At 38.0% G+C, this 13631-nt stretch overlaps 1 protein-coding gene across 1 annotated transcript in view; it reads right to left on the reverse strand.

The window, feature by feature from the left end:
* pip4p1a (phosphatidylinositol-4,5-bisphosphate 4-phosphatase 1a) overlaps positions 1-9593 on the reverse strand; it is a 32897-nt gene extending 23304 nt beyond the window's left edge. Inside the window, exons 1-2 of the mRNA XM_030160917.1 lie at positions 9363-9593; positions 8145-8338 (exon numbers count right to left, since the gene is read on the reverse strand). Coding sequence (XP_030016777.1) covers positions 8145-8338; positions 9363-9480 — 312 coding nt within the window. The 5' untranslated portion in view covers positions 9481-9593. The remainder of the gene's footprint in view (positions 1-8144; positions 8339-9362) is intronic.
* Between the last annotated feature and the right edge of the window lie 4038 nt (positions 9594-13631).

Below are 13631 nucleotides of genomic sequence, written 5' to 3' on the forward strand. Positions count from 1 at the left end.
ACACCCAGATGGTTGAGAGTTATGTTAAAGTGCAAAAATGTTTTTGATTCATTATGAACTCTGGCTGGACAAATTAGGCTGCAGTCCAAGTAAATAAAAAAAGACTGCAGCTGTCACAGATGCATGCATAATAATGAAAACATGATCTTACTTCATCTAGATAATGAATGTTTTAATGATATCAGACAAAAAGGATGCAAAAATTAGTTTGAAGTCGAATAACAACAAAAGCCATCACAGACAAAATTCTACAGAAACCCACACGAAGAAAACTAGAGGTCAAGTTATTGTTTGGTTTCAACTTCAACTCAAAAGATAATCACATGATCTTTTGTCCAGATTATGAGCGAGTAAACTAACTTTAATAGAAACTGAGAGCAATGCCAAAAGTCAATAACAGGTTTGTTCACCACCTTTTTTTCCTCATCCTTATATTTTACAGGGAAGTTCATAAATGAAACCTAAATGATTCAGAGGCCTTTGCCACTAGCCATGACAGTCTCTGTCACCTGCATTCATCACGCCCCTGTGATGAATATGAATACACACTATTTAATCTGTATCTTTTCACTGCGAGTCTACACTGAGATTAAAAGGAATTATTAGGTATTACAATTACTTATTGCACAAATTCAAACTGTATTACACACTATGATTAAACTATATTTCATGTGTGCCAAACCATGGGGCCGGATCTGTATGGTTCACCAGTCAACTAAGGTCTATGACACCATAATACATAATAAATGGAGTACTACTACAGCCCAGTCAGCCCACAGATCAGGCTATTCTTACATATAAATATATAATACTCTGTTGGGGCAGTCTGATGTGTCTCAGTAAATACCCATAGTGACCCATAGGACTACTGGGAAAGTCACAATCATAATCAGAGCCATTGTTTGATCTGACAGTAAAGTCTTTGGTTGGTCTCCGTAGTTTAAAGAACTACACGTTCCCTCTGGGCTTAAAAGGACGTCCTCCTGTCGTCTGTCCTGCTGATGGTTCTCTTTCCAACTACCCAGATCAGATAGACTCTTGTGTTTCCTGCTCCTTTATCAGCTTCAATTACAACGGTTGTGGGAGTGAACACTGTCTAGGTCTCACAGGGAGGGATGGAGAAAACTGCAAGTTTCTACAAGTGACTTGTATTAGAAATAATTTAGGTTTTAATTACAACCATGTATTACAATAAAAACAGCTGTTTCAACATTAACCTGGGGCAGTGAAATAATCATAATGCTGTTCTCTATAAATAATAATGACATTTTCTAAATCTGCCATTGTTAAAGGAATGGAACTTGGCCTGTTAAGTTTTTGTCTTCTGTCTGTTTTATGATTGCAGTTGTTTCTGCCCTGCAGTCTTAAAGTCTATCAGCTGTTTATAGTCACCTCATGACAATCACAGACCCCCCCCCCCCCTTAGGAGCGGCGTATAAAGGTGATTGATGCAATAGTTAAGATATGTTCAGACTGCAGGCAAAAGGGGTCCAAATTAGATTTTCTTTCTCATATACATCATTTCCCCATGTCAGTATGAACTTCATAAATCACAATGAATCTGAGGTTTATATTTGTGAGTTGGGACACTTCATACAAGATCCCAAATCAGAGGCAGAGACCATACATACATTTACATGCATTTTATAAAACACAGCTCTGTCAATGCTTATTGCCTTTTTCCTTCCAGAGCGAAGATGTTTAAAGAGTCTTCTCAGTTTGATGTGATTTTATGCAATGCAGTAATATGTGGTAAAGTGGTTGATATAGTGCTCACAATAAACCTGTTACCAGGACTTTTTAAATATTTACACATAGACACACATTCCCTCTTACACTATTTTGAGGAACAGAGCCTCATGGAGTAGATATTTTTGTGGATTCTGATTGGCTGTCTTGGCTTTAGGGTTATAATGGCCCCTGTTGGTCTGGCATGCTCTCAACAGCTATTCTGTTTTTTTTTGTTTTCTGATGGACTGATTATTTTTTAACAGTGCTTGTGTTCTGTTTGAACAAAGGAGGGAAAAGTCAGGACTGTTTAGAATGAAGCATAAGACAGAATACTATCTGAATTCTAGGGACTTTTGCATCACTCTTGATTAAAATTTGATGTGGAACTTCAAAACTAAAGGTGATTTAGTATTTTACATAGAAGCCCTTCATCTGTGGAATGGTTTACCAGAGGGTATCAGGGAAGATAAGTTTCTTAAGTCCCTTCGAAAAAATCATTCATCTAGACCAGGGCTGTCAAACTCATTTTTGTTCAGGGGCCACATGCAGCCTACTATGATCCGAAGTGGGCCAGACCAGTAAAATAATAATATATAATGTCAACTCCAAACTTTTCTCTGTTTTAGAATGAAAAAAGTAAAATTACACTATGAAAATGTTTACATCTACAAACTATCCAGTAAAAAATGTGAATAACACAAACAACCACGAAGAAACTGAAATTAAGAAAAATAAGTGCAATTTTAACATTACGCCTCAGCTTCTCATTTGCACAAGTGCATTACAACTCACAGATCACAGTGGATTTACAAATTCACAAAATATTTAGTAACAGACAGAATATTGAGAGAGGATAGTTTGTAAATGTAAACATTTTCATGCAATTTTACTTTTTTGAGCACTGAACCAAAGAGACAAATTTGGCGTCGTCAGTATTTATAGGTTAGTATGATAGTATTTTAGTGATTCAACCAACTTGAGATTGAATTGGGCTGAATATGGCTCCTGAAATAAAAGGATTGTCAATATCTTAAGTGTAATTTTTGCATTTCACAAATTTGTCTCGAGGGCCAGATTGGACCCTTTGGTGGGCCGGGTTTGACCCACAGGCCATATGTTTGACACCTTTGATCTAGACTTACTGATTTTACCATTTGTTTCATTATTTTATTATTGTTCTAGCAACTTTAATATTAAATTGTTTTTTTTTATGTAAAGTGCTTTGTAAGTTGTTTTGAAAAGTGCAAAAGGTATTATTACTGCTGCTCAGTGAAGTGAAGTCAGGGGAGGCAGAGTTTCACCTGTCATCATGAAAAGAAAAAAACAATCAACAAATAATGATAAAATGAAATAAATGATGATATTTGTCTGCTGATCTGTACTATAAACTTATTTTCTGTGATTCCAATAATTTTGATTATTTTTCAATTCAAAATTGTAGAATTTCCACATTTCCTGTTCAAATACAGGGAAGAGAGGCATGGTGAGCTGAGCCTTAGACGCTTGTACCGAGACATTTGGTCTTCATTTTGGTTTGATTCTAACATTTCAATAAAGCTTAGTTTATCAGTTAACTGTGGTCCTGTGTCCATCATTATGTTCAGCTCATGAGGCAGCTGCAAAAAATATTCTTTTGGGTTCATATATTTATAGATCTGACTCTGAAATAGTCAGTGCCTCACCAGCCATGAACCTCATTGCACATCACTACTACTATCACTATCACTACTAGCACTACTACTACTACTACTACTACTACTACTTTTATTATCCACCACTTCTAGACCAGACTGCACCTCCACATTCCTCTGTACTGAATCTGATGTAGTAGATTTCTCTCATTATCCTTGGGATCATTTGCTCATAAATTTGCTGGCTTCCATTGCACACAACTTATAAACAAAACCATCAATACCATTAATAGTGACTTCAGTGGCCTCCAGGTTTACTTATTTATGATAAAATGTGGAATGTGGCATCTTTGTTACTGTTCTTTTGCTCAAGCTGGCAGAATTAAGACTTAAAGGAATTCTACAAGAAAAGTCAGTTTTTAAAAATAATAAGAACATCCACATGTAAAAATATCTGTGCTGAGCAATGAATCTGACAAGAGCACTAAGGCTTGCATTGTGAAAGGAGCTTTGTTTCTTTTCATTTTTTGTATATTTCTGTTATTTGAGGGATTCCTTGCCACCGTATGATGTAATTTCCATTTGTAACGCTAACTATAAACACTTGCCTGTTCATACTGCTTTCTGTGTAAACGGCTCCTCATTTTTGTATTTAGAATGCATATCTTCCCACCCTGAACATATTTCTGCACATTCACATGTTTAATCCGTCTGTGAATAGCTTCTATTGGTGCATCTGGACATATTTTGTTTCTTGTTCCATCTGTACAGTGATTTGCTTTGCTGGTGATGCACAACCATGAAGTCCTTTTCAACCTGTGAATATGACAGTGATGGTTGTCAACATTACATGCTGTTATATATTCAGAAGCCCGTTCAAATTGTCCAAATCATCACACTCCCTTTCTCACTGAGGAGGTAAATGGAAAACTTCAGTGTATCATCATTTTACTACAGCCGCATAAGTACAGCATAAACTAAGCTCTGGGGCACTGGGTAGGACACGTACCTCTGCCAAGGCCCCCTTATCCTACTCCGGCCCTTTTAATGGATCTACTCTAAAATTCTACAGGTTCATCCTTGGTCCATACCCTACCAGTTACATCAGGCTTCATTCAAAATGTGCAGCAGTTTTTGATGTTAACCTGTTAATTATTTATTCTGCTCATGGATAAACAAAGTAAATATTACACACTCTAGCCAAGATCACTGGTGGCACCAACCTGAAGCTTTTATATAAGATCAGAGGTGTAAAGGTACATGCAGTTGTCCTGAACTGTTCGGTCATGGTTGGTGCAATGTAATCTAACTGAGTATATCTGTCACAAAGACTGGACTACAGTACAGCCCTTACCAAACTTGGGGCTGGGAGCCATAATCGCTGGCAGGACTGTTTTTTTTAATTGAACCACTAACTGGCAGAGTAAAATACACAATGAAATACATAATAAAATACACAATATATTATGATATTGAAATCCAGCCCCATTTCCACCACAGGAAGTTTAGCTTTAACCAGACTTTTGGAAAAACTCTGCACATTTCCATCGAAATAACTTGTGTTAGAAAAAAAAAAAAAAAAAAAAAAAAACCCTTTCCCTCAACCCTGAGCCTTTCCTGAAAAAAGTTCCTAGTGGGGGGTAGGTCTTTCCAGACTCCCCAGAATTCTTGAGGGGCAGGGCTGTCTGCTAAAGAATGCTGATAGATGGAAAACACTTGCAGCGTTCCACACTTGAATTCACACACTACAGCCAGTGTGCAACTGCAAACCTGTTTATTCTATTTCTACACGCTTCATTTCATTTGTGTTTTGATCATTTTGAAAATGGAGTAAAAGAAGACAAGTTACAAGAAGTGGGCAGATGACAATGTCCATTTGCCGAATATGGTTTTTTCAGCTCATCTCCTACAAGTGTATCGCAATCATTTGTCTGTCCATCCGAACACACTCGAGTAGTGGGGTGTGGTGGAAAAGAAACAGCTAAAAAAGGAATGTTAAAGATGCACCAGGGCAAAAAATGATTTGAAAGAAAAACATTAAAGATGCCAAGAACACAAAAACGATATAGAAGACAAAATGAGAAGAACTGCATTTATTCAATGAAGTCTGACGATTCAAGCGTCAGTAAAAATAAGAACATCAAGGTAAATCATTACATGTTTTTGTAAGTTTGGGTCCAGGGGAAACATGCAATAAGAGTATTTGGTTCCCAGGCTGTGAAACTTTAGGAACCACTGCTATAGTACAACACTGCCTCTGGGGGGTGCTAGAGATGCAAACTAACTGAATATTAGATGGTAAATACTGTATTTTATTGCAGTGTCTTTCAATCAAAATTATTATCCTACAAGTGTTCTAACAATTATAAATGCAGACAAATTATTCTTTTGATGCATTATTAAACTTGATCGAGTTATTGGGATTCTACTGTAAATACTGGCTACTTTTGCCACAACTCTGAGAATAACGTGTCTGCAATATGAATATTTTTTCACCCTCACCCTTTAGGTATTCCTGAAATCTGATCTACTATATTAAATATTGTTGATTTTTCAGTGCTTTCAAGTAGGGATGCACAGCTCTGATACTGGTATGGGATGTCAGTCCATTACTGATCCAATACTGATCCAAACAGCTAGATTAGGTATCTTGACAATGGCTCTAATCCATGGTCCAGTCTATTTAGTTCAATTCTATATTATTTTTGCGACCGATGTGTGGTATATCTGCACTTGTTTGCTAGATGGAGGCACAGATCTAAGCATACAGTATGAGAATCCACGAAGCATTCAAACATGTGATACAAAGTCCTTCTTGTCAGTCCCTGTAACTCACAAATGATGTCCTTAGTTGACTTGGGGACAAGCAAGGACATGGAATCACTAACTCAGTTTTAGCTTTAACAGAAGGAGCTGGAGTGAAGGAAGTTAGAGGAAGTTTAATGTTTAATGTTGACAAATCCACTGCTATGAATGGAATACTCCATTTATGTTCTTCATCAGAATCATGAGTAAAAGACAGGGAACTTCATTTTACACACACTTTGACAATCTGCAGATAGAAAACAATGATGTCACAACTCATAAGGCACAATAATGTCCAATTATTACAGCATAACTCATTCAATTATACAAGGGCTTTGCGAAAGTAAATCCTTACAAAATAAATCTCGTCTTACCCAGAGGGTCAGAAGCTTGCCACACCAACTGTAGATTTTGCAAGGTTCGGGTCTATATGTATTACATATGCATTCATTACTTTTTGTTTGATTGAGTTAGAAGTCACTGTTTAAGATCAAGCCTGATGTTAATTTAATATAACAGTGATTCTCATCTCCTCCACAGAGTGAAGCATACTGCTCATTAATTAACCTCTTTATCAGAGTGGTACTTAGCTGATACCCAAAGGACAAGAATCTTTATCAGTATCAGAACAGACGGGGTCGACCAGGTATCCACACATTCATTTCATGCAGTACTAAAAAGGTTATGTTGCATCTGCTGCCTTAGTATACTGCAGCAAAGTCTGTTTCCAATGCTGCTGTCACACACCCCTTTTCTCCCTGAGGAGAAAAAGTAATTGAGTCTCATCCTAACTTTTCTTCAATTTTATGCAATAAGGTTTTGTGAAAATCAAATTAATTCTGGACAAATTGATTAAAATACCATGTGCAGATTGTCTTGACTTGGTAGTGGACTGGTAGGTAATAGTCTATAGAATGGAATGTAACATACTTTCACTTTTCAGCTTACATTAGTATTTAAAGTAGGGCTGATTTATATGCATCACAATATAAATCAAATCATTATTTTTGTCAAGCTTAAATTTTGTGTCACTCATAAGTTAGATATGAGGACCTCAGAAGGTTATTTTTGATTTAAATATGATTTATTTTCTGTCAGAGGATGAACGTGACAGATGTGCTGAAGGACACTATACAACTGTTTCAGATAAATAACACAGGTACTTATATTTAAAACTAGACTAAAAGTCTGACCACCAGGCAAAAGCTTTCAAGTTTAAAAGAGAACACAAACAAAACAGACCATCTTCTCGAAACAATGCCGAGGGCATATACGCGAGGGTGTGTTCCTTAATTGCCATAACTGGCGTAAACCGAAAATGAAACTTAACATGCTTTTAACATCTGACTCCTGGCTTCAATGCAGCACCCTACTTTTCAGTAACCCAGTCGCCTGAGTTCTTGGTCAAATTTTCTCCTGAGGGAACATTCATTACCTCCCGCTGCAGCCCAAACATTAGCATGTGTGCTGTGGCTGCTCTTACGCCTGTGCTGTGTGCGTCAACCTAACTTGCTGTTGCTCTAGCGTGATTGGTTCGGTGTGGCGCTACTTAATTATGGTTGGCTGTTCTTATGTCTGTCAAAACATGGATGAATGATTTCTATTAAAATTGTATCGAGCATGTCTCATTTTTCAATCGAGGAAAAGTCAGGTTCGTTTATACTGCAGTCCATCTGAAAAAGAAGGCTACACTACTTTTTGTTGGAATCTAGGTGTTCCAGGTTAGTTTGTAAATGCATTAGACCAGAGCAGCTTTCCTAAAATTGTCATTTTCAGAAGCTTGAAAAAAGAAGGTGTGAAAGTCTCACTTTTAATTGCTGTGAAGACAACGCATAGTTGTACTTAGATCTTGGCATATATTCTTTTTCCTCTAAAACAAGATAATGCTCAGGTTTTTGTACATATGTGTTTGTGAATAAATAAACAACACAAACTTGGTGAGAGTTGTATCTAGTGTGGATTCCTCACAAAACTTACCGTAGCTTCATTGCAGACTCCACACTTGACCACATGCTGGTGGATCTTGCCCTCCACTGAGATCAGGCTCTGACACACCCTGCAGCTGATCACAGGGGCACTGCCACTCTCTGGGGAGGTGAGAGGGGAGTAGGGCGGAGGGTCCTCCCCTAGGAGCACCGAGGGCTGAGTGGGGCTGGGGAACGGAGGGAAATCTATACAGAGCAGACACGAAAAGAGGAATACAAAGGTTGCAAACCAGTAAAATGAATGAACTCCTCAGTGAATAAGTCACAAGAGTTACGCAACAGACTGGAAAAAATCTTAATTCCCATGACAAGTAACCCCTTACGTTACGATTAACAGGGTAATAAGATTTGGTCTCGAGTTCAACTGAAAGAAGCTTTAGAGAAAAAAACACTTCTGGAATGCTGAGTGCTGCCATGCTTAATGAAAAAGCATGCAACTGTTTGTTAGGGTAAAAAAAACAGAGTTTGTGTAACATGAGGAGTTAAAGGACTTTATTAGAAATTTAATCCACCTTGGTACCTGTTCTGAGCTAGTCACTTCTACAGACACAGTACAACCAGGTTTAGAGCAGACAGTGGGAACACAACATAATTATGGGCTAAATTACATGCCTCTCATATTGATTTATTTAGCCTAAATCCCTCCCTATTTGAGGTGCCATTGGTCGCATTGGTCTCCTGCAGCATCCCTCTGCTGCTTCCACAATGGCGTTCCCATGTGTCAATCAAATCAGGTGTTTCATGGATGCTAGCTAGCTAGTGGTACAGTTAACTAGCCCACGAGTACCCTAAGCATTATTTTCACGTCCGCGTAAATAAATGCAAAACATTAATTTGCGATAGCGAATAAAACAGTTGACTGAGTGTAACACTGTGTTTAAAAGACAAAGCTTCACAAAGACACTGTGCCGGTACGCCTAAGCTTGCTAACAGGCTAATATAACGGATTCTGGGTTGGCTAGTTAGCTGACTCTTTTCGGCATCTATTCCACGTCTGGTCATAAACACATATTCTATCCGCTGGTAGTTCAATGCCCAGGCTGCCTGCATCATGTCAAGCACAAATACAGTCACGGCCGGCCGCGTCTTTGTTTTTCCTCCAGCTGAGCCAACAGGCTAACCGGGGATGCCCAGTCAGTAGAGGCTAAAGTAAGCTAGGCTAACGCAGCCCAGAGTCGGGTGGAGGAGAGTGAGCACCATGGATACTCACTCAGTGGTTTGTTAGGCACACCGTAGGACGCCGCACCGGGAGACACCCCGCCGTTACCGCTGCCGAGTGCACCATCTCCCAGATCTGATAGTAACGGGGACCTCTCGCCGTCCGCCATACCGAGAGCGAGGCGTGGAGGGGGTGGGAGAGAGTGGGAGCGTGAATACGGACCGATACGATGTTGTATTGTTGTGTCGGAAATGCAGGCGTCACATGATCACACCACCGCTGCTCCTGCGGTAACGCCGTTTGGGGGTGTGGCACCGGCCACCGGGATGCTGCTGCTGCTGCTGCTCACACACAGATGGCAGAGGACAAGACATCAGAGCTGCAGCTATCCATTACTTTTGGAATCAATTCGTGTAAACAATTATTTGAACAGGCGAAAAAAAACTGTAAAAATGTGAAAAAAGACATGTTTGGTTTTTTTTCCAACTTTATTAATCAAACTCTGGTTATACATTCAAGCAAGTTCCATAGAACAGGGCTGTCAAACTCATTTTAGTTCAGGGGCCACATTCAGCTAAATTTGATCTGCACTGGGCCGAACCAGTAAAAAAAATAACATAATAATATAGAAATAATGTCAACTCCAAACTTTCCTCTGTTTAAGAGCAAAAAAAGTAAATTTATATAATGAAAAGGTTTACATCTACAAACTATTCTTTCAGACAATGTGAATAACATGAACAAACTGAAAAAAAAAAAGTGTAATTTTAACAATATTATGCCTCAGTTTATCATTTACACATGTACATTAATTATAACTTACAGATCACAGTGGATCTACAAATACACAAAACATTTAGTAACAGACAGAATACTGTTAACATTGTTATTCTCTTAAAACGTTTCAGGTTGTTCATATTTGTTCCGATTATTCACATTTTTTGCAAAATTATACTTTGTTTTAGTGTAAATACATGAAAATACAGACCTGATCAAAATCTTAAGACCAGTTGAAAAATAGCTAGAATTTACCTTTTGCACATTTGGATCTTCATGAGGTTTTAAGTAGAGCTACAATATACAAAAGCAAGAAGGGGGAGTGAGACAAAAAGCACTTTGAAAAAGTAATTTATTGAAAACAACAAGTAAACTGAAATAGGCTGTTTATCAGCTGATCAAAAGTTTAAGACCATCGCTCAAAAAATTACAAAAAACTCTCCAAACCAGAACAAAAAATTTTCTCAGTAGGACTCAGTAATGAGTAGCTCCACCGTTCTTGTTAATCACTTCAAAAATTCGTTTGGGCATGCTTGATGCAAGTGTTTCCAGGAGGCTGGTGGGAACATTGCTCCAAGTGGTGAAGATGGCTTCACGAAGGGCATCAACTGTGTGGAACTGATGGCCATTTTTATAAACTTCCCTTGCCATCCATCCCCAAATGTTCTCTATGGGATTTAAATCAGGGGAACATGCGGGATGGTCCAAAAGAGTGATGTTATTCTCCCTGAAGAAGTCCTTGGTCAAGCGAGCATTGTGAACTGCAGCGTTGTCCTGTTTTTAAACCCAGCTGTTACCACATAGACGAGGGTCCTCAGTCATGAGGGATGCCCGCTGCAACATCTGCACGTAACCAGCCGCCGTTTGACCACCCTGCACCACCTGAAGCTCCAGTGTTCCACTGAATGAAAAAGCACCCCAGATCATGATGGACCCCCCTCCACTGTGCCAGGTAGAAAACATCTCAGGTGGGATCTCCTTGTCATGCCAGTAACGTTGGAAGCCATCTGGACCGTCAAGATTAAATTTTTTCTCATCAGAGAATAAAACTTTTTTCCACCTTTCAATGTCCCATGTTTGATGCTCCCTGGCAAAGTCTAAACGGGCAGTTTTGTGGCGTTGTAGGAGACGAGGTCTTTGAATTCGTTTTTTGTTTTTGAAACCCTTTTCCCGCAGATGCCGTCTGATGGTTATTGCGCTGCAGTCGGCACCAGTAAGGGCCTTCATTTGGGTCGAGGACCGCCCTGTGTCTTGACGGACAATCAATCGGATCCTCTGGCTCAGCGCAGGTGTCATTTTTTTGGGTCTACCACTTGACTTTTTTGTTCCATAATGCTCAGAATCTGTCAAAAAATTTAGAATGACTGTCTTACTGTGTCCAACCTCAGCAGCAATGGTACGCTGCGAGAGGCCTCGCTTATGCAGCTCGACGATCCGACCACGTTCAAGAAGAGAAAGCTTCTTAGCTTTAGCCATCAGGAGGGCATGACCGTGTGAATGCCCGACAGAAAATGAGAATTTGGAGCAGATTTTGGCTTTTATAGCCTGCGGTCTTAAACTTTTGATCAGCTGATAAACAGCCTATTTCAGTTTACTCGTTTTCAATAAATTACTTTTTCAAAGTGCTTTTTGTCTCACTCCCCCTTCTTGCTTTTGTATATTGTAGTTCTACTTAAAACCTCATTAAGATCCAAATGTGCAAAAGGTAAATTCTAGCTATTTTTCAACTGGTCTTAAGATTTTGATCAGGTCTGTATTTACATTTACTAAGAGAAAAATTTGCAGTTGTCATTATTTCTATGTTATTATGGTAGTATTTTACCGATTTGACCCACTTGAGATTGAATCGGTCTGATTGTGGAACGTGAACTTAAAGGATTGTTAATATCTTCAGTGTAATTTTTGCATTTCACAAATTCATCCCAAGGGCCGGACTGGACCCTTTAGCGATTTGGCCCCCGGGCCGCATGTTTGACACCTGTGCCATAGAAAAACTTTTTTTTTTCAGACTGAGCAACAACATCACTTATTTGAACAGTATTTGTAAAGAACATTACAAAAATAAATAAACAAATTAAAATAAAAAAATAAATAAATAAATATCAAAATAAAGTCAGAGGTCTAATCAGGAATCAATACATTCCAATTTTCACAAACACAGCTTATTTGGTTTTTACATGTTTCAGTGGGTTTTTTTTTTTAAGTTTGTTATTTCATTTATGTAAATTAACCCTTTCATGCATGAATTATGACAAACTTAATCAAGATTTTTTTTCCTGAGTGTTTTTATTCCTCTTTAGGTATGAAAAAAATGCGATAGAAAATTTTCTCATAAACCTATTTTTCATGGAGTTCCAAAAATGTCCACTCAGCTGGACACCATGAGTTTAATTTTGAAGCAAAGAAATATAATTTACTGATATATTGTGTGAAAACTATTAAATAAAAACATTTTTAATGCTGATGTTTTCTCACATTTTAACATACTCTAATACTAGTCACTACTCACATCATGGACATAATATGCAAAAAAAACCTTTTTGTTCAAAAAAACCCCAAACTGTTAATTATAGTCTAATAACAATAACAAGCAATTGATTTACACTCAAACATGTTACTGCAGATCAGGTTTATGAAGAACAGCAAAGTTACAGTCATGGTATGCATTGCAGTGTATTATGGGATGGTGCATAAGCATCCACTGTGTTGGCTGATATGGAACTAAAACAACGAAATCCATGAATATACAAGAGAACAGCTGTAGAATAACTGTCCACTGTAATGACCAGTATGCATGAAAGGGCTAAGAACAGTGGGGGTCTTTTCATAAATCTGTGTATAAATTGTTTAGCCATAATAATTGAAGTGTTATACATAATTTCCCTTTTTTTGTTTTTCATTATAACTCTGAATTTAATGTCTTTATACTCCAGTCTGGGCGACTGAGTGTCCTTCTCAGATGTCGAGTCTTGAAATGCCGTCCAAAATGTCCTGGTGAATGGGCAGTCAAAAAATAAATGTTCTAAAGATTCAGTTTCAAATTCATGAGTTTCTTTTGCTTTTGTGTGAAAAAGACATGTCTGAAAATGACAAACAATGTGTCCTTTATTCCAGAAGCACGTGAAACAACAACCACAAAAAGTATAAAAGTAAAAGGATATATAAAAAAAATATCTATATCGAAATGCCAACAACCAACAGTAGAAAAGTGCCCTACATATAAAAATAGCTAAAGATATATAAAAATAACACAATAACATAAAACTATAAATAAAAACATCTATAGATATAAACAACAACAAACAACTCAAATGACATCTACTAACAATACGTGCACTGTAGTCTTCAACACATTTGGATCCAACTAACTATCTAACTAACAACTGAACATGGGACTAATCTGGCGTCTTTTACGTCACAATAAGTGTCCGTGTGAAACACAAGAGTGGAACCAAGGTTTAGCACCAGGGAAGTTAACAAAACAAAGCTGTGATGCAGGAAAATTGTTCTCAAATAATTTATTTAATCAATTTGAGTTGATTA

This window comes from Sphaeramia orbicularis, chromosome 17, assembly GCF_902148855.1.
Source record: "Sphaeramia orbicularis chromosome 17, fSphaOr1.1, whole genome shotgun sequence".
Classification (NCBI taxonomy): domain Eukaryota; kingdom Metazoa; phylum Chordata; class Actinopteri; order Kurtiformes; family Apogonidae; genus Sphaeramia; species Sphaeramia orbicularis.